This window comes from Heterocephalus glaber, unplaced genomic scaffold (assembly GCF_053883595.1).
Source record: "Heterocephalus glaber isolate CG9 unplaced genomic scaffold, H.glaber_assembly_v1.0 deba00001688, whole genome shotgun sequence".
NCBI lineage: Eukaryota > Metazoa > Chordata > Mammalia > Rodentia > Bathyergidae > Heterocephalus > Heterocephalus glaber.
In genome coordinates this window covers 2,903,636-2,924,864 of record NW_028258413.1, presented here as the reverse complement: position 1 = coordinate 2,924,864, position 21,229 = coordinate 2,903,636, and the positions used below count along the sequence as shown (strand labels likewise).

The 21,229-nt window shown below is 43.8% G+C and overlaps 1 protein-coding gene across 2 annotated transcripts in view; it reads left to right on the top strand.

Annotated features, from left to right (window-relative positions):
• Mcub (mitochondrial calcium uniporter dominant negative subunit beta) overlaps positions 1–21,229 on the top strand; it is a 72,627-nt gene that overhangs the window by 2,224 nt on the left and 49,174 nt on the right. Inside the window, exon 1 of one of the 2 annotated variants that reach the window (XM_087198809.1) lies at positions 7,196–8,260. The exons of the other annotated variant lie outside the window; for it this stretch is intronic. Coding sequence (XP_087054935.1) covers positions 8,258–8,260 — 3 coding nt within the window. The 5' untranslated portion in view covers positions 7,196–8,257. Of the gene's footprint in view, positions 1–7,195; positions 8,261–21,229 lie in introns of those variants that run through there. 2 annotated transcript variants of the gene reach the window in all.

The window sequence follows — 21,229 nt, the reverse complement described above, 5'->3', positions numbered from 1 at the left end:
CCTGGTGAACGATAGCTACACAGCTACACACGAGCTTACCTGCTTGTACATTTCCTAACTTGGGATTTCTGCTACTTAGATTGAAAAACTCCCCGATGATTAGAGTTTGTTCTCCTAATACAGCAGTTGAGTCCTCAGAAGCTATGTTTAAAATGTTCAAAAATCAAGTGTATTCTGCAGAGGCTTAAGAATCAAGTGTGCTTTTTTTAACTCATAGAGACAAAGCATATGGTTATCTTAAATCACAAGATGTTAACTTGGTGTTGTTTTCATCTGTTGGATTTAATGAGCAGACCTTGTTTAATACTTCCCTGCTCCTCTACCCCTTGTGATGGAAAGTGCTGCCTTGTATTCTGTCATTCAGGGTTCAGCGCTCTCCCAGGAAGAGGGCAAGTGGCCGTGTTGGGATTGTAATTTGCACCAGAAAAAAACATTGATGCTTTGATCTCAGAGTAATACTTGACCAGTTTGTCTACTAAATAGTAACATTGGCACCTTCCCAGTACTGAGGTATCAGTGCCTTTTAAAAAAGATTTTATTTCTTATTTACTATAATTAAGTGGTATTTGTGCTGTTTTGTAGCACACTCTAACCCCGGAAATGGTTTTGTATGCTGGCAGGTGCATATTTGTTGCATGGGTTACCTGTGAAACTCAGGTAGGAAACCTGAGGCTAAATGTTGGTTGACCTAACACCTGGTATATAAGCGAAATGTGCCTAAGTCGAGGTATGTGAACAGGCAGCGAAATTCAGTGATGTTAGGCTGGCACTAAGACATCTCAGTGCCACCAGCCTGGCTGTGCCACCACTTAGCTCCGTGAATTTAGCAAAGTCATTCCGTCTATTTGGGCCTGTTTTTTTTAATGTCCCCTTTTCAAAACAAGGGGATGTGTCTGATTGGTTTTAAAAGCCCTTTCTATCTTGAAAATTGTCATTTTGTTGTTCTACCAAAGGATGTAAATATACTTTTGAACACTGTTGTTGCCAGTGTCAAAATTGTTGTTTTAATGATTGAAAATTTCTCTTATGATGCTAGACAGTCAGTAGATTGGCACTTTTACATAGTGAGTGTAATAGCTATTTTCCCTTTCAAAAGAAATTGAAATTTATTTGATAAGTTTGGCATGTTTTAATGGAATGGATTCACTAATACATTCTGTCATTACCAGTGTTTTCGTCTATGAATTGTTGCTTATTCAAGAGTGTCTAGCATCAGGATCCTAAACCATCAATAGTCACGTTAGACTCAACGATAGGCATAAATCAGTACATCATACATAAAACACCTGAGGGCTGGGGATGTAGCTCAACTGCACAGTGCCTGCCTGGCAAGTGCAAGGTCCTGAGTTCAATTCCCAGTACTGGGGAAAAAAAACCCCAAATAGCTGAGAAAATTAATCGCATTCTAGAAGAATGTCTTGTGATCCCCTTGAATTTGCCAGGATTTATTTTGCTTGGTTTTTAAGCAAATACCAGCTTTCTGAGCTGTGTATTAAACTTCATGACATGGGATCCCACACCCAGATGTTTTCACTCAGTTTCTCCCGTTGCCCTAGCAGTTCTGGGAAATGCTGTTGTCAGTTAAATGTGCCCTCAGAGGGACCCGGGGAAGAAACTGCTGCCTAGGCTTGGTTTAGGACAGATGGGTTTCTTTAGAGCCCATGCGGTGTTGATAGTACAGACAGGGAAGTGACAGCCTCTGGTGTGTCCTCCTCATCTGGCTGCCAGGGAGCCTAGGGCCAGATTCCCACCCACCTCTAAAAAGTGTGGGAGACCTAAGAAGAGCAGCTGTGTATGGGCGGTACTTGGGGCTTCAGCTTCCAGACCTCGGGTTTTTTTTCCATTCATATCATCATCCATTTTTCTGTGATTACCTTTTAATGGGAAAAAGTAATGCATGAAAAGGTTTTGAGAAATTTAAAAAGTCAACACTTTAGTGTTTAAACAAATAGTGTATGTTCTAAGTAGTAAATTGTGGAAGTATGGCAGACCAATCCTGAATTAGAAAGTTCTGCTCAGCTATGAATCCTTTTACTCCGCGAGTTTCCAATTTCATCAACTCCTCAATGGTATTGATTTTACAAAATTTTACCAAAAGGTAAGAGAAAGCATTGCAGCCTAAGGTTGGATTCTTTCTTCTTTTGCAATTCCTAGGGGATAATATTTCTATTTAGGACTCACAGTAATGATGAGAAATGATGGATAAAATGTGTGCTTATAAGCAATGTCCATTGAAAAGAATTTCTTTGAGTAGATATAAGGGCAAGAAATAGGCAGTCATGAAAGAGAAGCATGCTATGGGGCTAGAGTTGAAATTTCTGTATCCTGCAGGCAGAAACAAGAGGGATGGAAAACACTGACCCTCAGATCAAGAAATGGATGGATTCACAAGTTCACCGAGCTTTGGTGTGGCAAACTTTAGGTGGGAAACATCTTGCAAATATGAATTTTCCCTGAGGTTCTTGTGGTATTCACAGTAGTGTACTGGTTCATGAACTTAATTCATTCCACTTCTGCAAAAGATGGCCACATTCATGTTCGTGCAGCAAAGATGGCCACGGTCGTGTATGTCACCTGATGGCAGTTCGTAAACAAAAACAAAATTTTGCCAACTGCTTGTTTGTGAACCGAATTGTTTGCAAACAAAAGTGTTTGTGAACCAAGGAACCACTGTACTAGATTGAGTACATTGCTTAGTTTGGTTGTTTTTCTCTTTTTTTTCTTCTGTTTTGAACTGCTGAAGACACAGGCGCTATCTTACTATATTCAACTGTATGTAAAACTTGATAATGCATTGCTCAGATTACATTTTGAGGGGCTAAAGATGAGTTAGCTTATTTTTATCAGGTTTTACACTTATTAAAGGTAGGAAAAGAAGTATGACCTGCAGAGTGAGTGCAGGCTAATTAAGGATAGGAAAAGTACTCTGCAGAGTGGGCCACTGAGAAAGCTTACAGTAGCAATGAGGCTAATGGTAGCCATCTTTTGTATCCTCAGGCTGACATCCAGTCTAGGCTATCCTATCAAAAGCCTGCTTAATTTCATGCCAGGAGAATTGAAATCATTCTCAGGTGCAGGGCTTAGGCACATGTGTTCTAGATCTCTCTGACAGATCACACCCACTTGCCCCGCCATCTAGCCATGCCTAAGCTTCCTCATTTCCCCAAGAGACATAAATCCCCATAATTCTCTTTTTTAAAAAAAATACTTTATTTTGAAATAAGATCTGGAGAAGTCACAAAGTTGCCCAGGCTGAGCAGGAACTTGTGATCCCCCTGTCTCGCCTTCCCAGAGTACTGGGATTACAGGTAGGTGGAAGCTACTATTTTTTTTTTTTTGGTACTGGGGATCAAACTCGGGACCTTGCACTTCCAAGGCAGATGGCGGCACCATTGAGCTAAATCCCTGCCCCCCCCCCGCCATAATTCATTATAGGTTGGTGAGGGTGTGGTTGTTTGTCTTCATATAGCTACTTCTGGCTGAAAGGGGCTGTAGGCCCTACCTGGGGATTACGTGGTCTCCAACTACCTTAGGATGTTGCAGCTCAAGGATGGGCTGAGAAAAACCTGCATTTGGAGTAGTCCTGGAGTCTTGCTTTTTGAATAGGAGCCTCGGGTTTTCTAGAGGTTCACAGGAGTAGCTTTCTTTTTTAGGGGGTGGTCCTTTTCCTCGGATAGTTCAAGTGCAGCTGGCTTTATCCTTTTTCAAAACAGATCTAACCAAAGAACAGTATCAATTTAGACTGCTGTTTTGTACCTAGTTTTCAAAATTTCCTAGTTCATACTGGACCCATACAGTATTGCATGGGGCCATGACTCCTTTAGGTTCAAACTGAAGGATGTGGCCTCATGGTGAAGTCGAAGGGATCTCCAGACTATTTCCCATGGCGCATCATGGGGCCTCCTGTCTGGCTCTCCAGAACTGTTATCCAGCGTAGAGTGTTGTGCTCTTCCCAGGGATGGTTTCCAGGTTCCTGGTGCCCTGAACAAAGAATTGGTCAAGACAAATGCAAAAGGTAGTGAGGTTTTATATTTATTAAAGGTATTAAATGTAGGAAAAGAAGTACACACCGTAGAGTGAGAGCAGGCCACTGAGAGAGCTAACAGTGACTGCATAATAGTAACTAATGAATGCTCCAAACCTGGCCGGAGGAAGGAAGAGGATACCACTCTTTTTGACAAATCTTTGTTGTTTTTCTGACTGTATATGTGTTTGTGTGGGTTCTCACCTTTGTTAAATATTTTATTTTTGGTTTATGAATGCCCCTAATAGTCTAAATGGGATACTTGAAGATGGCATTTTAAAAGGTGTCACATACCTGTATTTCCAGCACTCTGGGAGGCTGAAGCAGGAGGTCCATGAGTTCAAATCCAATCTTAGCAACATAGTGAGACCCTGTCTCAAAATATAAGAAAAGGGCTGGGGACGTAGTTCAATGTGGAGACCCTGGATTCAATCCCTAGGACCACCACCACCACCACCAAAAATGTGTTCTTTTTTCCCATTCCCTCCTCTCCCTTCAACCCTTCATTCCTTCCCCCATTTACAAATGCTTTGATTCCATTTCTCTCCTTTTGTAATAGATACTGTGTGAAAGTTTGATGCATGGTTACTTGGCTTGCCATACACCTATTCTATTTCTGGTTAAAAATCTAGCTTTGATAATCTCTCTTCCATAAATAAAAGCCCTTCCTGGTTACCCTGAATGAAAATCCTTTCGTCTTGGGCTGGGGATTTAGCTCAGTGGTTCCGCTGCCTGCTTTGCAAGCACAAGGACCTGGGTTCAATCCCTGGTAACAAAACAAAACAAAAACAAACGAAAATCCTTTTCTCTTATGCCAGCACATAGTTTATTCTATTTACCATCAAGTGGTAGCTGTATACTCCCTTGTATTAGAGCTTTTTGTGTATCTGTCTTATCAGCGTGCTTGCCTCCCCGTCCACTCATATATATATATATATATACACACACACACATGCATCTGTATATGACTATATACATACATATATATATTCATGCACACCACACACACACACACACACACACACACACATACAATGGACCCTTGACCTACGAACTCAATTCGTTCCTGAGGACTGGTTGTAACTTAAATTTGTCATCTGCCTTCAAAGTCTCTCTCCTGTATAATTTTAGGCCACACCTTTTTCCAGGCAGATCTCAGTGTCCTTAGAGAGAAATTGGCCCAGGATTTCCCCACCCAGGAAAGGATGTTGTAATGATCCTTCCAGAACTCTTTAAGGGTTAAATCTGTTTCTGAGACCATCTAGAAGCACAAGTGGCCAGCATTCAGGTTGTAACCCAAGACTTTGATTGTAAGTTAAAACTAAAATTCTGCTCGTAAACCAAGTTGCTTATATATCAGGCTGTGCATAACTTGAAGGTCCACTGTATATCTTTGTGTTTATTTTGTTAAGTTCAGGTACTTGTAGTTGTGCTAAATGAATGAGGTATAAGAAGTGGCTGATATTATTGAGGAAGGATGTTGATCTATACCGGGGTTGATAAACTTTACCTGTCAAGGTCCAGACAGTAAACACTTTAGTTGCTGCTACCTGTGGCTTTCATCCCAACTATTCAATCTGACATAGTGAGAGCAGTGTGGAGAGCACATTAGTGAGTGGGTGCAGTTGCCATCATTTGCCAACCTCCAGTCTTAGACTCCCACCCAGGATTTTGGGAGGAGTAACAGAGATGTGGTGATAGGTGATGAGTGAGGGTGGATCTAGCCATCCAGTGAGTGTACAGTGGGATGAGGTCACTGCATTAGAAGGTCAAGTCACAAGGTCGTGGTCACTGTGCATGGAGCTGGGATGGTGAGAATTAATACAATGGAAAAACAAGAGGAAGCACGCAAAGATGTGGGGAGACTGTAGCGGTCTTCTGGGGTCAGGCTTGCACCACGCTGTGCAGCCCCTGCACCAGGACAGCATGAGAGAAAGATGAGAATGCAAAGGCTGAGCAGAGATGGTGACGGGCTGCTGTCTGGAGCCAGCAAGAATCGGAGCCATGTGGGGAGTTCCAGCTGCACGGGGAGCGGTGGCTGCTGGGTGAGAGCGGAGGTGTTTCTTTCTCCTGGGCATCAGCATGAATCCAATGTCACCTGCCTTTCTCCAGGCCCAGCATTAGAATCCTGGTCAGTATGTATGTTTTTTCCTTTTTCTTCTCCAAACCTGTTTTAAAATGAACTTTCTGTGTGTCTATTGTTTAGAATAAGCTATGCTGTGGAAACAAAAGATGCAACAATAATTAAACTTTGTGTTCTTAGCACACGATTTTTCTCTCCTAGGAAATGGTCCCAAGGCCAGGTTGACAGGTAGGCAGCAGCTGTGCTCCCCACAGCCATCTGGGGACCTGAGCTGCCCTGTGTTTTCCTGTTGTCCTCTTCATACTCAACTCCCAAAGTCAGAAGGACAGAGGTTTCATTTTTTGCATTTTTAAAAGTCTTATGAGGTACCGAGGGCCAGGCCTGGAGGTGTCACATGTCACCTCAGCTCAGGTTCGGTTGAATATTTCATTGAATGTGGCACTTGGCTGCGTTAGCTATAAGTAGGCAGAGAGATGCAGATCTAACCAGGGGCCAAATCCAGCTAAAGTGACTGCAACACAGAAGAAGGAAGCATGGAAATCAGGGGACATTTAGCTCTATTTGCTACCATCCTCGTGGCCAGAACCAAGGTAGTTTTGTTTTGGGGTCACTGAATTCCCAAGCCATTGTGAGCTTTGCTTATAAGGGTTATTCAGCAATAGATATTTACACAAAAGCTTTATTTCTTCCTAAAAAAGGTAAAAAGAAGATGTTGGAATTTCAGCATTTTCAATTCGGGCTGGAACAGGAACATGTGACACTTTGCAGGTTCATTATATGTTGCCCTCTGGGCTGTAACTTAATGGGAAAAGGTGCAGTCTCATTTGTCCACTGAGCTAAGGAAGACAGAAGGAAAGCATTCAGTTAGAAGTTGAGGCAGAATTAAATCTTATGCAATGACACCTGATAGAAAAGAAGTATAGCGAGAGAAGATGTGACGATGTGCTTTTAGGGAAGAGCTTCCTGGAGAGGGATTGTGATTAGCTAAATGAGCAATAGTAAAAGTGGCAGAAGTGTCAGGCACGTCTAGTATATGAATTTAATGGCATTTTATAAACTGGTTTATTATAAATATGATCCACAAAAGGAAATCCTACATACTTAAGATACTAAAAGTTGTCTTAGAAGAAATTGTATCTCAATATATAAAACTAGGACTAAATATATTGTCCAGGGTATATTCAGAAACAGATTTCTTAGCATGACTTTGCATATTTCTTTCCCACATTCTTTACTTATCACATCTTTGTGGCTTACACACATGCTTTTTCATTTTAATTTGCTAGGCTTAGATATTGCTATCAGTCTTAAATGTATGAGCATGAGATATTAGAAATGTTTTCCTTTCCTGTTGCTTTTTGTTTTTGTTTTTGTTTTTGTTTGGCCTGTCTTTGGTTTTGGTTTTTTTGGAACAAGGTCCCCCTATGTAGTTCATAGCCTTGAACTCAGTACATAGCTGAGGTTGGCCTTGAACTTTAGGGAATCCTCCTGCCTCATCCTTCTGAATGCTGAGATTGGAGGCATGTGCCACCATGCCTGGCCCTGTTGCTTTTCATACTACTTCAGTATCACTATATAATGAAATGACTGCATTGACTTAAATACTTCTACGTCCTTGAATGTGAACACTCCATAATGGTCTGAAACGTTAGGAAGTCTTCACTTAAGCATTACCCTAAGGGGCTACTGTATTCATATGTATGTAATATTGGAAGAATATATTATTACTGATATAAACAAATTACGATCTGTTGTTTGCTTGGCAGTGTCAAGAGATAAAAAAATTGGAGAGATGAAGGGAGAGGAGGGGGAGAGAAAGTAGGCAGGCTGGGATTCGCCCTGTGGATGTGCCATCAGCGCACAGTGGATGCGCGCATGCCCCATGGCAGGCGTTTGCTAGAGAGCATGAAGGCCCCTGCCTCGGCTGCAGGCTCACCGCCCTCAGCCCACTCGGCCGCAGCCTCACCAGGGTCGTGGGCCCCCTGGCTTCAAGGACAGTAGGGGAAAACGACTTAGCGACTTAGCACCGTGAGAGACAGGGAGTTGGCGGAGTTTCTCTTAATGGGGGAGAGAGGCGAAGGCCACGCGGGATCAGGGCTCCAGTTCACGTACCCAGAGGGGCCCGGAGGCCTGGCGCAGCAGCAGCGGGAATGGTGAGGAGGGCGCCGCGTCCAGCCCACCCGGGGGTCCGACTCGCGGTCCAGAACGAGTGCGGGGTTGCGGAAGTCGGGCCGCCGAGAAAGGGCTTCTGGGGACGCCGCAGGCGGGCGTGGGTCGCGCCTGGGCGGAGAGCGGGCTGAGTGGTCTCGGTCCCCGAAGTTCGTTCACCTCCGACGTCCCCTGGGTCCCCGAGGTTCCGGGCTTTGATGCCCATGGAGTCGGAAACGCGCGCAGCATAGCTCCACGAGTGCAGACGATCAGTTGGAATCCGCCCGCTGCCGTCGCCCCTCCTCTGCCCCTCGCCATCGGCCTGGACGCCCAGGAAACGCTCGGGCCTGTTTCCAGTGTCATAGCTGCCTAGTGGGAGCGGCTTCGATGGCCTTTTGTTTTTGTGAGATTGTGAATCTTTTTGTAAAAGGTTGGGGTTTGGAAGGTTCCTTGCGAGGCTTTGCCTGGAAGCGACAGGCGCAACGCTTATAACTTGTTGCTTAAGCTTGGCTCCTCTGCTGTGAGTTTATACAGCCCTGTTTGTCTATGAAATTCACTTTATAATGAGTCCAGCCAGATTCTTTTAATTAGTTTTTTCTGTTTAGTGAGATTGTGCTCCTGTTTAATTAGTGGAGTCTGAATTTGTGCCAGTGATTAAGCATTGTAATTAACAGTACTTGTTGTGCCTACAATTCTGTAAAAATATAAGGTCGAACCTCCTTTGAAGAGAAATCATACTATCTGAATGACTTTTGGTGCTGCATTAGAAGAGAATATCTTAATATTTATGGCTATTTGCTTAAAACTATTAGATATTAGAAAAAGGTCTTTCATAGGTACAATAGTGACCATCAAAACCGTTAATGTTATACTTTAGCATAGTAATGTTCCTGGTTTTGAAACTTAAGAATATTTGGTAGTCCATGTTCATTGCCTCGCTTTTCCGAGAACTTCTTTGCTCTCTTATCTGCATGGTTTAGCAGAGTTGGCCATCATATGCATGACCGTCATTCCGTTGGTCACCTGACCAAGGGTTTGGGTTTGAGTCTAGCTTTCCCAAAGCATGACTGGCCTTTGTAACGGTGGAGTTGTACATGGAGTGTAGGTAGTGAGCAGTTTCTACTCTGGGCGGCTGAGGCAAAGACAAAGCACCTTGTAGCAATGAGCAGAATGATGCTCCCGTGCAGAGGAGAATGGAGTACGGTTTGGAGGGCTCCCCAGTCTCCGTACCACACCCCAGCCTCTGATTCCAGTCCATTCCCAATGCTCTGCACTGTTTAGGCTTCAAGAGACATCCCTGTGTCTTTAAATTTCCATTCTTGCTTAAGCTAAGTCAGGCAAATGCTTATTCCTTTCGTCCAGGTAATCAGTACATATGAAGTGTTCCTTCAGACTTAGAAAAAATATGCCAAGATCTTAGAGAAATGGCCAAAGGACACGATACATGAAGAAACATGAAAAAGGGCCAGCCTCACTGGTAGTCAGAGAAGTGCAAAACAACAGGACAAAGAGAAAACATTTTCCTCTTTTTCCTTTTTTGGTTTTGTTTTGGCCTGTCAAGCTGGTAAAGGGAAATGAAGACACTCCTCAAAGCCAGCATAAAGCACAGCGTGGTGAGGAAAACTCTGGACTGCTAGAGGATAAAGTGTATAATTCATGGGCCCGGCAGGAAACAGATGGCCCACTCAGATTAAAACAGTCCAGGAGAGTTTGTATACAAACCTTCACTCACCCAGCAGGGGTGGGGCTGGGGCCAACCTGGGTCTGTGTGCTGAGTCGGACCCAAGCCTGAGCCACTGAAATTCTAACATTCAGTCACACTGAAGCTGCAAGACGCTCAGCCCAGGTTAAGAGGCTTCATAAGAAGCAGATGTTTCAAAGTCATATTCCTTTCGCTTGATTAAAAATGACATATAATGATATGTCCTACTTAGCATGTGCCAGACACGGCCAAAAACTCTGTTACCCAGTCCTCTCCCTAGAGTCCTAGGAGAGATGCTGATGATAACACACACACACACACACACACACACACACACACACACACACACACACACACACACACACACACACACACCCTCATACTAATCAGCTGCTGACCAGGCCTAGCTCAAACCTGGCCCATTTCCTTTCAGACCTGCACCTCAAGCAATAATCTGGTTTATTCCAGACGTCTATTTCTTTGAAAACAAACAAAACAGTATCTTTCAGGCTTTGATTACCCTTAACTGAAGAAGAGCTTACAATATTGCTGAAACTTGACTGTTTTATAGTCTAAAACAGAGGCTTGAATTCTATAGGACCTGCGCACTTAAATTTTAAAAGGTATGACAAGGATTACCTAGCCATACTCATTTCATGCTTAGGTCATAAAAGTAAAACATTTCTTAAAACCTCTTAAAAGTTTCCAAATAAGTTAAATAAATTGCTGAATAAAGTTCCAAGGAAAATGCATCTTCTGCCCCTCCAGGAGATGCGGTTGGCTTTACAAAAGAGGAAATTAATTAAAAGAGACTTTGATTCTTTGCAAAGTCAGATGTTAGGTGTGACGTCAAATCATCGAAGAATATTGGCCAAGAAACTTCAGAACACAGTTTGTGTCAGTATCCTATCTGCAAGATTGTACTTAAACTAGTGCACAGCTGTTTCCATTTAATTTGAGTAAAATTAATCACTCTTTTCTCCTTTGCCAAACAGCCCAGTGTCTTAAAATTTGAATTTATTCTCTTGAACTAATATGTAATAATGTAGTTATTGAGATTTGAAGGATAGGTTGATGGATGAAAATCATTAACATGTTAGTAAGTTATTACAAGTTACTTTGTACATACAGGCTCATGTGCCTTGTTGTACAAATATTTTTCTTTTATAGATGGGAAAATGAAGCCCAGGAAGCTTAAATAAATCATTTAATAACTTGTGGAGCCAGGGCTTCACCCCAATTCCTTACAATAAGTCCTGCGTTTTCAGTAAACTACATCACCTCTTTTCTCCTCTCTGTCTTACGGAACACAGAAATCATAAATTACACTTGGGCAAACCCAACATGGAATCCTGTGAAGGAAAGCCATTTAATTCTTGGATGGTAAAAATGGACAAAACAGGTAGCAAGAATAAGCAGCTTGCTATTTATGCTTTTAAAAATTTATCAGTACTGTACATGTTGGCGGTGCATAATGCTCATATTCCTCGTGGGGAGCTGGTCCATGCACCTGACACATCTCAGTTCTTTTCTCATCCTCCCCCTATCTCTTGGTCTCCTTCTGGGTTGCAGAAGATTTTCACATCCTCTTCTCTGTCTGTTTTCGGATCCAGCTCCTGGTCCTGCCTCCAGTATTCGTTAGCAACCCTCTTCTCCACATTCAGTCTGTTGTCATGGATTCTACTAGGGAGCATTAATTTTTCCCTGGTTTGTCCTTATTCATTCAGTTAGACTAGATGTTGCCTGAATTCAGGGACCATTGTGAGATTTTGTTTTCTACTTTTTTTTTTTTTTGGTGCTGGGGATCAAACTCGGGTCCTTGCACTTGCACAGCAGACGGCGCAACCCCTGAGCTAAATCCCCGGCCCCTGTTTTCTACTTTTAAAATGCATAGTTCTGGACTTGAAACCCAAAATTCGTGGGTTGGTGGTTTTTTTCCTCCATAGCATATTTAAGCTGTCGAGGCACTGATTAAACCTCTCACTTAAGCCGGGACCCCCACTTAGGGTCCAGGTTCTGCCCTTACTCAGGTTGGCAGTGACCCTGAGGGGATTTGCACTGTCACTGGGGGAATCTGTGATGCTTTTCTGGCAAATGACCGGTAATGTTATCCCTGAGGGAGGGAAACAGACTTGTGAATTCACTCAAACACACCAGTGTGTCAGAGCAGACTCCCACCCACTCACATGAAAAAGATTTCTGCCTTGTAGTCAACTTTAAGTTTATTTAGAGGATGCATCAAAATAAAAAGGAAAGAGCCAAAGTGAAAATAGCAATCAGAGGAGAGATGAAACACCGGAGCAAATCCTCATGAAGGAACAAAACTTTTCAAAAAAAAATTACAACCAGCCTGAAATGAGATTTAAGTTCTAATTTTATTAGGCTGGGGGTACACACTATCAATGAGCTACACACCAGTTCCCAAAATACTCTCTTTAAAAAAACCTAGACTTTAATACGAAACAGTCATGAACTAATTTGTAAGGCTGTGTTTTAAGCCGTAAACGTCCTCTCTGCTGTGTTTCCATGGCTGAGTTCAGTGCCGGCTAGAACTCTTGTCCCAACCCAGGGACAGCTTTCTGTGGGGTGCACAGGGTGACAAGGTCAGCCTGATGCCCTTCTGCTCTCGACCTCCAAGGGCACAAGGGCTGTGTGTGTCCCACAGCCAGTTGTCCCCTCGCACACCACCGGTCCCTGGCCTTGCTAAAAAGTTGGGCCCTGTGTGTTATGGTATCTGTCATTTTGGTTTCTCCATAGTTTGGTGGGGACTGAGTGGGGCTTGAAAAATGATTGATAAATCAACCTGCAGATCAGGGCAGTAGGATTGGTCATGATCTAACTTTGAAACTATTAGGAGAGAGAACAGTCCAGAAATTTTGGAAAGAAAAATGAGAAGGGATTTGTCCAGACCAATGTCACGGAAGGCAGTCATGCTGCAATGGTGTTGCCCTGATCTGGTGCCATTTGAATGGACCAGGGACAAGAATATGGGGTGGAGAGTCGGCCTTCATGCTAACCGGAGTCCCATACGTTATAAAGGCGTTTCAGATCAGCAAGGAAAGGGTAGGCTATTGGGTCCATGGTTTTGAGACAGATTATCCATTTGGAGAAATAGAAGTGTAAATTTTTGTTTCACACATTCGTAAAGTTTTTTATGGCTTGGAGAGCTCCATATGAAAAACTGTACAAGTAGAAGAATATATGAGAGCTCGAATATGAGATATAAAATAAAATTGATCAAATTCATATTAAACCTATTACATCAAGTACATCAGAAAGGTTTCTAAAGATCTGTGTAGTTATTAGTATATTAATAATAATCTATGTTTTAGTTTTTATATTTTTTTGCAAAGCTAGGGTAGGCAAGTGCTCTACTACTGAGCTATATCCCTAGCCCTAGTAAAAATCTTACTAATTTTAATGGTTATATAATATTCCCCAATGTGGCTGTACTATTGTTTATGTAACATTCAAGGTTCTTGTGTTAAGTTCCTTAAGTCGTTAGGTAAATAAGTGTTTTCTGAAAGATGATACAGGTTGAGTATCCTTTATTTGAAATACATTGGACCGAAAGTGCTTTAGATCTCAGAGTTTTAGGAATTTTGGAATATCTACACAGACTTTACCATTTAAACATGACTGACCCAAAAACCCCAAATCAATTTCTTTACCTATAAAAAAAAAATCCTTGAACATGTATAAAATCTAGATGTGTTTGAAAATATTTTAAGAGCAGTAATGTGGTTACATTTGTTGTTGAGCTGTAATTGGCTTACTCTTACTTTTGTTTATAATTTAATTTCTTTTTACTCCAGTTTAAAAATACTATTTGCTTAGAACAAGTGAAAAACTAAATCTAATGCAATTTCCATGTCTTATCTAATTGTCTGGGATTTAAAAAATTCAGTTGCTTTAAAAAAAATTAGAAGTCCATGTAAAAGAAGTAAAGAAAAACATAATTTTTAAAGTTTTGTTTTTGTTGGATTTATATGTCCATACATTATGAGTCAAGTATGCATACAGTTGGTATAAAAATTGGCATTTCATAGTCAGCGTGTGGACAAGTGTCAGTGCATACATCTTTCTTTGGTGCGAAGGAGGGGTGGAAGGGACAGTTTGGGTCATAACTGTACTTACAGACTACTCTTACGTCAGGGTTTTCCTGCAGAAGAAAGAATGGGTTCTGCTGAAGGTTAGAGGCGGTGTGCAGGGGTCACTAGAGTATCAGAAACTATTGTGCAGCAGCATGTTGAAAAGCAAGTCTGGCAGGAGATGCTTTGTTCCCAAGGGACCCTTGTAGCCGGGTGGCACACCCGCAGGGTCTCTGAGGCCCTGGGCTCTCGAGTTGGCCTTTCACGCTCCTTGTGTGTGGTTAATTGAGGTCGCTCACTCGGGGCAACACGCCCCACACCTTGGTCCATCTCCATGTGTGGACGAGCTGGAAAGTCCCCAACTACGGAAGGACTCTGTGGTAGAATTCATTTGGAACACCAAAGTGAATATTGTTATTCAGAAGGAAGGCAAAGACTTATCTGAAAACTGGCTCTGTAGTTCAGAAAGACTTGATGATTGTAGGATTGCCAGTGCTGTGCACCAGTGGCGGTGAACCCACGGCCTATGTGCTGCAGCGGGCTGTTACCACTGAAAGCTCTGAAGGTTTGCCATCATTTAGCTCACCTTCTTTGGATCTGGTCGTAAAGTAAGCTAATGTGGCCACAGTAAAAGTTCTGCTGTCTGAATTGGTTTTCATCATCTGTAATAATATGCCCAGTGCTGTTTTCTCGCACTAAATGTAAGCTAATGCTTAGTTCTGCTCTGGCACCATGTCAGAGCATGCAATCAGGGGCACTGTATAAGTCTAGGGGTGTTGTCCCCACGTTTCCAGTGCTATAGTCAGTCCAGGGTGACTCCAGGAGAACCCCCAGCCACCTGGTGCCCAGCCACCAACTTTTGGCAAAGCGTTGCTTGGTCTCATAAGAGCAGCAGAGCCTGCCGGAACAGGTGTGCCTCTCTTTGGGCAGTGCGAGTCTTCCATATGTGTATCTGTATGTGTATAAAAAAGAATACATTTATATAGTATATACACACTTTTTTTGCATTACTAGTGATTAAACTTGGGGCCTTCACACTGAGCTACATTTATATCTGGAGCCCTTTAAAAACATTTTTTCCCCTTTGAGACAAGGTCTTACTAAGTCACTAAATTGCCCAGGCTAGACTCAAACATACGATCTTCCCGCCTCAGCCTCCAGTGTGCTGGATGACAGGGATGTGTCACCACTGCCTGACCCCGTTTATACTTAATGACTCTGCTGCCTAGAAGGGTCGTCTTTCCTCCTCCACTTCAGCGGCTCCCTGGCATTTTTACAACAGAAATGCACCAGGCAGACACAGCCCAGCCGGAAGCGAGGATGGAGGGCCAGGCCAGCAGGACAGGTGCCAGACTGGATGGGACAGAGCAGGGGTGGCAGGACAGGGAAGACCTTCCCACCCCAGCCCACGGATTCACCACAAACTCGTAGTGTGGACTGTCGTCGTGGGTAGGAACAGGACTTCTGGAGGGAGTTTGCACTGTAGGAAAACTAAGTCATATTGTTTGGCTGTTTTGGTTCTTTTTTTGAGACAAGGTCTTGCTGTGTAGTCCAGGCTGGTTTTGAACTTACTCTGTAGTTCAGGATGGCCTCGAATTTGTGGCAATCCTCTTGCCTCAGCCTCCCAAGTGTTGGCATTAAAGGTGTGTGCCACTACACCCGGCAAACTGAGTCAAATGATGACCTGGGCCGTTGATTTCTCATGTTGCCAGTGAGGCCCGTCACAAGGGCTTGGTCTGAGAACTTCCAGCTGAGGCTTCCTGGGCTGGTGTAGCTCAGTGGTAGTGCGCTTGCCTGCAGGGGAGAGAGGAGAAGGGTTGGGGAGAGATGGACTTCTCATGGGTTGCTTTACTTTGAAAATGTACCCCATTCTTCCCAGAGTCAAATGATTAATTCATTTATTTCTCTGATTTGACATCAAAAGAAATAATTGTGTGGTCATTGCAGTGGAAAAAGAATAGCATCAATCAGCTTTTCTGAATCAGCCGAGAGTAGTGTCAGAATGAACAGCTGGGCCTTAGTCACATCGGAAGTGTGCTGAAATTTTAACTTTTGTATGAAAAACTGTTGAATGTCCTTGATGTGTTTAATACATTAAAGCCCAGACTGCCACTTCATTTGGGGGAAAGTGTGAAAGTGGAGAAGACCCCTCAGCGGTGGGCATGGAACCCCACTCTGGCCCAGGGCAGAACTGAATGTCGAGGCTGACAGTGGAATTTGAAGCCTGTTGAGTGCTGAGCTGGGCTGAGCCATGAATGTCAGATGGGGAAGCTGGTCCTTGGTTTCCCCTCAAAGCCTTGGGTCCACCTCTCCTGGCCTGGTTCAAGCTTCCTCTTTGACCTCTTGTGTGAATGTCCTGCAGGATTGAAAGTATCTGGGAGTCACAAGAACATCCTGTCTTAGTCTGCATTCTGTGGCTGTAATTAAATAACTGGGAGTGCCAAGGAGTTATAAAGAATAAAGGTTTATTCAGCTCATTGGAGGCCGACAGATTCAGGTAGAGGGGCGCCATCTAGTGAGGTCTTCTTAGGGGGCTGTATGCTTTGGGTCTAGATGTCCTCCCCAAGCCTCATGTGGTCCTAGGCCTGATCTAGAGTGTGTGAAGCTGGAATTGATTCATGATGCAATGCTAGGCTCAAGGGCACTAGGATTAAGGCTGTGAGTGCTGCCCGCTCTGAGTAATCTGAGTAAGATAAAAGGGGCAGGAGGAGTGGTGAACTCTCTTGTTGCCTTTGCTGCCTTGTGTGCACCATGTTGCTTCTGCTCTGCCATGCCTGTTTTTCATGCCTGGAGTTGGCTGATTATGGACTGAAACCTCTAGAACTGTAAGCCAAATAAACCCCTTCCCCTCTAACTTGGGGTGTCTGGTATTTTGTCTCAGCAACAAGAGAAAAGTAACTAACACTGGGCGGGGGGAGCTCTGCATGGTGACAAGGCTTTTGTCACAGACTGCTGTCAGAGTCACGGAATTTCCCATCAGGAGGGCCACTGCCCTCAGGCATAGGCACCTCCCGAATGTTCCACCTGACTCCACCTTTGGTGCCTTCCTCGGGATTGCATCCCAACCTGGGTTTCTGGGGGACAGTCACACCCTGGCAGAGGCTTGCCTCTTTTTTCTAAAGTAAAGTGTGAGGATTTCAGAGTGCCCCGGGCTCTGCCTCTGCACCTGGCTGCCCAGAAGGGCCTTGGGTGTGGCTGTGCCTTAGAATCCTGTCTGCTGGGTCCTCTGAGTGACCTTGAGGATGCCGAAGCTTGGCTTTGTCCCTTCCCATGAGTGGCTTGGCCCTAATGAGACCTCAGCTGTGCTGCCCAAACACATTTCTTATTAACATCATATTACTATGAATTAGGTTTTTTTTCCTTCCCCCGGTATTGAGGTTTAAACCTAGGCCCTTAAAAACTGAGCTACATCTCCAGCCCTTTTTATTTTTTATTTTGAGATAGGGCCTCACAAAGTTTTCTAGGCTTGGCTTGATCTTGTGATCCTCCTGCCTCGGCCTTCCAGAGTGCTGGGATTACAGGTGTACACCAGCATGCTGGGCTGGATGACAGTTCTGGAGGTTGTCATGGCGGGGGACAGAGCATTCTTAATACTGAGATATCTTGGAGCCACAAATCAATTAGAAAGATACTTGCTGGACAGGATATTGCACTGTGATAAGCAACCGATTTCCCCGAAGGAAATAGAGATTTTTTGGTGAGTAAATGATGCATGTATTTTATCTGAATAGAAATCTTGGTTTTAGTTATAGTCCTAACAATCACTTGTGCTACCTTAGCAGTCTTTCAGCTTTTGGGGCCGAGGGTCCCTTGTCTGGACTGGGCTAGACCCAGGTAGCCTGGGGCCTGTGAGCCTTTGGCACTCAGGTGCCTGACAGCCCTGCACTTCCAAACCCCTCCACTCACTGCTCTTCCATGTTGTGGTAAATTCACAGATTCATAGGTTCAAAGCCCTTTGAAGATCAGGCTAATCTCATCACCCATCTGGTGCTTGGGGAGCCCCCGCTGATTTACATGCCATCCGCTCTTTGGGGCTGAACCAGAGATTTAGGGCATTAGACCTTCCTGGGCCCTCCTCAGCCAGTGAGGGAGTAGGTCTGGGGCGCTTGGAGGAAAAGCTTTCTTCCTGAATTTAGCTTTGAGGACAAGATTGGCTGAGATGGGGTGGAAGGAAGCAGCTCAGTCCTTCCTGGGGAACAGTGAGACATTGTGTCTTTTAATTTAGGGACTCCCCTCTAACTAAAGTGGCCTTTCTTCAGGACTAACCTAAGCACACGGGGTGGGGGGTGGAGGGTTCTTCCTACTGGACATTACCTGCCTCATGGGTTTATTTGACCCTTTTGTCAAGCCTGCGAAAAGCCTGCCAAGTGAGCCCGCTTGTGAGTGTAAATATATGATGAGCACCTGTCTCCCATACTTGATGCACGGGCTCTGAGAGGAAATCAGTGAAATTTCTTAATGCAGGTGGCAGGGTTCCTCCCAGAGATAAGAGACAGGAGAAAGGTGTTTTGCCCACTTCTCCACAGAAGAGAAGCAGACCCTGGAGGAAGGAGAGCTTTGCTCCTTTGGGATTGGCTGGAAAGGATCCCAGTCCTGCTAACCTCTCAGAATGGAAAAGCACCTCTCCAAGGGTCAAACATTGCTTAGCCTAGGAGCCCTTTTTGTGGTAACTTTTTGGTGGCTTGTAGAGATAAGTTTCACCTTCCTTTTCAGTGATAAAAGCAGGTACCCAGACAAACAGTTGTAGGCCTCAGGGTATGCAAAAGGTAAAATACTTCGGGAGGAGGAGGTAAAAGCTAGCTTTCTCTGGATGTTCCTCTATCTTTCTACTGGGAAATTTCATAGGAGTGCTGAGATCTCCGGGGAAATTTTATTTTCCCACATCTACTAAGGATACTTATGAATCCTGACAATCGCTATTATTAAAAAAAAAAAAAAAGTAGTGACTTCAGAGCTAAAAGGAGTGATTGAATTGGTTAGATAAAATTCAAGTGAGGATTACTCAAAGTTATGGCCAAACCTCCCTGAGATTCAAATCAGAGTGGAAGACTAGGCCTCTATTTCTTTTTCTCTCTGTTCCGAAGAGGCTGCTGATTGGAAGGTTATTACTTACTGGTGTGACTCAGGCTTGTGAAAATGAAGCAGATGGCAAACTGGAACGTTTTAAATTCCACTGCTAGCTGGAACTATAGGAAGAAAATAAAGCCCGGTGATTGTGCTGCATTGGTCAAGTGATTAGGAGGAAAGAACATTGTGTAGCACAGAATTTTGCTTGATCTCCCTGACTATACTTGGGGCATGGAAATTTTAGAATAACTCATTGAAAAGAGACTATGCATTAATTTTTTCTCTCGTTAGTTTGATTGGTCTTGTGATTTATTTGTTGGCTTAGTCTGCTATAATAGAGTAGCATAGATGGGGGTGGCCGGAAAAGTGACATTTATTTCTCCTGGTTCTGGAGGGTCAGAAGGTCAAGGTCAAGATGCTAGTCAACTCAGGCTTGCAGATGACCACTTTGTGACATGCAGAGAGGAAGTGCTAGTGTTCCCACCACTTCTAGTCTGATCACAGGGTTTCCATGCTGTGCTCTCATCCAAACCTCATGACCTCTCAAAGGTCCCCTCCCAGTCCCATCAGACTGGGACTTAGTATTATAAAGTTATTAAGAAATATTAGAGGCAGTCAGATAGTGCTGAGCCCTCGGAAGAAGTCAGTGCAGAGACAACTGTGGCTGGAGGCACATCCCTTGAAGGTCAGGATTCAAGACAAAGACGAAAGGACCACACTTACTTCCCGGTGGATAAACAAAAGTGGTTGATATTCTAAACAGGCATCAATCACCTGGGTGGAAGACCTTGATCCATCCCTTCTAGGAAAGGTCCCTGACTCGTTTCTTCCAGGAAAGGTCTTTGTTTATGTGACTTGCTTCCCTATTGGATCAATATTACCTAAGTGACTATACTTGTCATCTTATTCGTTGACCATAGTTTCGTCCCAACTTATATCCACCTCACCTTCTGGTTATGCTCCGTAGAATTCCCTTGAGAATCGGGATCATGGGCCACCCACTTGGGACCCCTTCTTTCTCTCTTAGAACCTATCTTTCTTTCAATAAATACTTCCTACTCTTAACCTCCATTGTTCCTAGAATTCATTTTAGAGAACCTGAACTTGGCATATTGGACAACTAGCAGGTTGGGAGTTACATTTTCCTTATATTATTTGGATTATTAGGAGACCCTCTATCATCCCTATATCATACTCCCTAATCATTAGGGCTTAAGTGTATGAATAGGGTGGGGAGAACACAACCATTTAGTCCACAACAGAAGACTTGAAGGTGAGTTCCAATAAAACATGGCCGTGTCAACAAATGCATAACACTGTCCTTCCTGAAGTCCTTATGAGAATGCTACAGCAATAAGAGAGAGATACGCCCATAAGGAAAAGAGATTGAAAAAGACACAACAGCAACAAAATATTGGCACAGAAACCAGAGAGATAAATAATCTACAAATTATTTATTGCAGCCTAACAAAATACTACAGTTCAGTGACTTCGTAATGACACATGTTTATTGTCCTATAGCTTCTGAGGGACAGGAACTTGGGCATGTTTCAGAGGCCCACAGTTGGGACCACAGTGTTAGCTGGAGCTGTGGTTGTTGGCAGGAATCACTTCCTCTGGGGCACGGCTGCAGGCTTCCTTCTCCAGCTGTCACACCGAGGTTATCCCCAGTTCCTTGCCAGCGGGGCTTCCCCAGTGGGGTTGTTCTCTTGTTCAAAGTGCACAGGCTGACAGGAAGCAGGGCGAGTCCAGCAGAAGCCAGCCTTTGTGTTCTTGGGTAGTTTGTTTCTAAAAAGTGGCTCATCGACTAAATGTTACTGAGTTCTAGATAATTCACCTCTCTTTCTGGAGTCGAACAAAGACTTGAAGGAGATGAGCAAAAAGCAGTGGCAATGTTTATTCAAGAAAGCAAAAATGAGAAACTTTAGGAAGATGGCGGAGTAGTGAGCAACAGAGAAATAGCCTCTCTGATATTTGGAATCCAGACGCTGGAATATAGCAACATGAGGAAGAGAAGGAAGAGGGAAGTGGGTCTTGGGATGCAGCAAAGATCTGAAGCAAGAATTAGAGCCTACAAGGAGAGCAAAGAGAGGGACCAAAATGGCGAGGAGTGG